Raw genomic sequence first — 4260 nt, 5'->3', positions numbered from 1 at the left:
AAAACCTGTGGTAATAAGTTAAAATGAAGTTGGCTAAAAAGGTTTAACACAGAATTGGGTGATAATTTATACTTTATGCTTTATAAACAATCAAACCAGACCGGGTCAAATTTGACCAGGAGAGTTAAATTTGTGCTTAAATTTTGTTCTATTTTAATTTTGCTCCTTTTATGCCTGTATGTGCGTACATATGTCTGCCTTAGTGAAGGATTTATGTCAATATATAGCTGCAAAATTACAAATATTATTCCAGTTTAACTTGAAGCATCCCTGAAATTAAACATAGATCCAGAAATCCTGAACATTTAGTGAATAAAGCAGCGAAACAGACAGTGTTGATACATCAGTTTTATTCAACATGAAACATGAAACATTTACATGCTCCAGTACATAATCAGGACTGTCAGCAATACAAAACCCATGCTTTTCCTTCAGGCAAACAACAACAATGCAGAACGGATATAAATGAGGACGTTAAAGACAGTTGAGATACGAGCCAGGGTCCGTATGGTCCTGCAGAAGTGATGATGATGATGATGATGATGATGATGATGATGATGATGATGATGATGATGTGCTTGTGGAAAAAAGAAGATTCAAAAAATAAATAAAATAAATAAATTTAGATGCACTTGAGCAGATAGGAGTTGCAGTAAGCTCCTCTGCTGCAGTCGCAGAGCTTCCCGATGCGAGGCCCGAACTTCATGGCACACCTGTCACCCATCCCACACTGAGGAGGGGAGGGGGGGAGGAGGGGGGGGGGGGGGGCACAGAGAGTAAGGAAGAGAGGTCAATTATGTACATGCAGATCCTTAAACAAATGCAATAATGTGAGTCATGTTTGGAACCCTTTATCACTGGAAGAAGTGTATATCAATTTGGAGTAAATACACGCCTTTATATTAATTAATTAGCTTTGATTGATGCTCTAATAATTCCTCTGTTCATTCAGGGAGAGAAAGAGACTGAGGGAGGTGCGTTAATCATCCCAGCGTTATTAGTGAAATAATTCAACTGTGTTAATTAGCTCAAGTGGGGCTGTAGGTAACAGACTGATTGTGTTTTGTTTCTCAGTGATTTATTTTCTCTCAGGGAGGGGACGGAGGATTGAGAGGTTTCTGTTGCTCTTTTTTTAACATCCTTCTTTCAGCTAATTGGAGCTGGGCAGCAAACTTGATTAGTCTGTAATTGCTCTGAGTGAAAGACTGTTGTTGGCATTTTCTTGTTATCTTTTAATTAGTGGCAGGTATCTTCGGCTAACTGGCTTAATTAAACGGCAGCGGAGAGTGATGGACGAAATGCAGCGGCTTGAACACATCAAATCACTCTCTGCTTTTCTATTACAGGAATTAAGGTAAAGGTGCATTTAGAGTAAAGAGTGGAGTTACCATAGGGATGCTCGCTCTTTTCTCAGTGGAGGAGATCCGGTTGTGCATCTGGCCCAGCAGAGCCTCCAGCGCTTCTACCTGCTCAGAGAAGAATCATAAAAATATTAGTCCTCATAGAAGATCAAAAGCTTCCTGTTCATGTTAACCCTTTAACCCTCCTGTTGTCCTCGAGTCAAGGAAGGAAGGGAGGAAGAAAAAAGGAAGGAAGGGATGGAGGAAGGAAGGAAGAAAGAAGGAAGGAAGGGAGGAAGGAAGGGAGGAAGGGAGGAAGAAGGAAGGAAGGAAAGGAGGGAAGGAAGGAAGGAAGGAAGGAAAGGAGGGAGGAAGGAAGAGAGGAAAGAAGGAAGGAAGGAAGGACAGAGGAAATAAGGAAGGAAGGTAGGAGGGAAGGAGGGAGGGAGGGAGAAAGGAAAATAGGAATGGAGGAAGGAAGGACAGAGGAAAGAAGGAAGGGAGGAAGATAGGGGGGAGGAAAGAAAGAGAGAAGGAGGGAGGAAGGACAGACAGAAGGAAGGAAGGGAGGAAGGAAAGGAAGGAAGGAAGGAGAAAGGGAAAGAAGGATGGAGGGAGGGGAGGAAGGAAAGAAGGAAGGGAGGAAAGAAGGAACAGTCAAAACAGATGGGGTCAATTTGACCCGGGAGGACGACAGGAGGGTTAAGCTCTTTAAAACCCCTAACATTAAATAAAGGCTCTTTAAATATAGCAAACCATTTTCCACATATATATTCTTGCCTCATATCCATGACTGCATGCTTTTTTATAGCTGTATCAGTCTATCAAAGTACATATTCTACATATCTCGTGCAATATTTTTTATACATTTTCCCCTAAAATTCAACTTGATATAGAAAATGAACACTTTATTTTACAGGTCCCTTAATTTCCTACTAATTTCCAGGAACTTTTTGTTTTAATTTCCTAAAAGTTGCTGCTGTGAAACTTTTTATTCTTTTGAAAATGTTCAGTTTTTTAAATTTGGAATATGAAAAATAGAGTAATAATATTGCTCTTTTTTTCAGAAAGCACCTCATATACTAATATCTAGTTGGACACACACAACTACACACTGAAATGTATATTATTGTTTCTTTAACTTAATGAACAGTTAAGGATATAAGTTAATAAGATTTACTACATGGGTCAATGACGTATAAGGATTTATTTAAAAATAATAAATATGGGAATATCTATTGCAGTAATTCAAACATTAAGAATGTTGAGTACACATAAATTCATATTAAAATAGTAAATTAGGTGTTTTATGTGTTTTTCCATCTCGATGAATTAGAACTGAATAAAAAAGTCATGTGGTGCGACCATGATCTATCTTAAAATAAATGAATTTAAGTGTTTAGAAACAAATTATTTGCATGTCTTTTAAGTTTTTGTAAATAATAATCTCATATTTATGTTCTATAATGTCACAGTTGACTTCTTAAATGTATGTAAGACTTATTTTTCCTGTAAATTGCTTAAAAATGATTGAAAAAAATGTAAAAATACAATTCAGTTAAGCATACTGTATCAGTGATTAATATTAAAAGTGATATTTTACTCTGAATTTAATACAGTTATTGGTATTATTGGTCGCACCACATGATGTTTTGTCACTTTAAATAACAGAAAAATTACTAATAACTTGTGGTTTTTGAAGAGTTAAAGTGATTACATATAAAGGAAAGGTACTACATATATATGGTATCTTTTTTAAATCAATGTAAACCTTTTGCAGTTGGACTGAAAATGTAGGCGTCACGTCATTGACCCACATACAAACCCAAATATAACACTTTTCTCCCCTTTTCCTTTTGATTTGTACAGATTCCACCTCCCATTTTTGGGAAATTTCCAAAAAATGTACCATTGCATATCTGCAAATTACTCCAGGAAATTATCATAAAATTAAGCGTTACTGAAACTTTAGTAACCATTATAAGTTAAATTAATCATCAAGGGATTTTAAACATGTATGCACAGAGTTTAAAAGGTTAAAATAAAGATTATAAAAGAATATTTTAGGAAAAACTTTTAGATTTATTCTTTTACAAACCAACAAAAGCTAAATCAGTTTGACTAATGTGTATGCTTAATTTTTTTAAAGCATATTTCTTCAATTATTTGAAATCTTTTCTATAAATTATTTTTAGTATTTTCTTTTAGACTGAATTAAAGAAAAGAGAAAGAAAAGAAAATAGACTTTATACACCTGCAGCTATGTACACACAACATCTTACAACACATAACTTACAATAGTGGATCTACAGTAGAAAATAAGCTGAATATAATAAAGATATACAGACTTATATATTATAATACATCATTTATTCTGCAAATTAAAGTTCCTCAGTATTTCCCAGATTTAATAACAGAGGGATGCAGATACTGACCATGTCTCTGTCTGCAGCTGGTTCAGGCTTCTCCACTGCAAAGTCCTCAGAGGAGACTTCCTGAGACGCCTGACCGTCACACAGGACGGACAGCAGGCCGACAAACAGCAGCGCGAGGAGCATCCCGGAGCTGTCCATGGTGCTGGTCCTGGAGGAGGAGGAGGAGGAGGTGGAAGAGGAGGAGGAGGAGGAGGTGGTAGTGGTGGTATTGGAGGAGGAAGAGAGGCAAGAGATCAGGACCGGAGGAGCAGAGGTTCACAGCAGGTCCACAGCAGAGTCTCCCTTCACCCTCCGGACCTTCTCCTCTCTCTTATACTGAGTTGTAGCTCCGCCCAAAAGGCCAACCCATCCATCCATCCATCAAACAGGGATGGATGGATGGGTGGCTTATTTGAAATTATATTAGCATTTCGAAAATTGGGATAAATCTTATTTAAACTCACTAAAAGAAACTGCAGCAGTGAGCGCAGGTGAGCTGGTCACGT

General features: G+C 37.4%; 1 protein-coding gene across 1 annotated transcript; it reads right to left on the bottom strand.

Moving 5' to 3' along the window:
• Window positions 1-622: 622 nt before the first annotated feature.
• On the bottom strand, window positions 623-3952 carry cartl (cocaine- and amphetamine-regulated transcript-like). Its single transcript, XM_062420260.1, has 3 exons — window positions 3776-3952; window positions 1389-1466; window positions 623-730 (listed from the first exon to the last, which is right to left on the bottom strand). The coding sequence occupies exons 1-3, from the start codon at window positions 3911-3913 to the stop codon at window positions 623-625; spliced, it is 324 nt and encodes a 107-aa protein (XP_062276244.1). The 5' UTR covers window positions 3914-3952.
• Window positions 3953-4260: the final 308 nt, after the last annotated feature.

This window comes from Scomber scombrus, chromosome 1, assembly GCF_963691925.1.
Source record: "Scomber scombrus chromosome 1, fScoSco1.1, whole genome shotgun sequence".
In the NCBI taxonomy this organism is placed as follows: Eukaryota; Metazoa; Chordata; class Actinopteri; order Scombriformes; family Scombridae; genus Scomber; species Scomber scombrus.
Note: the sequence above shows the minus strand (reverse complement) of the source record. Positions and strands in the feature narration are given on the sequence as shown.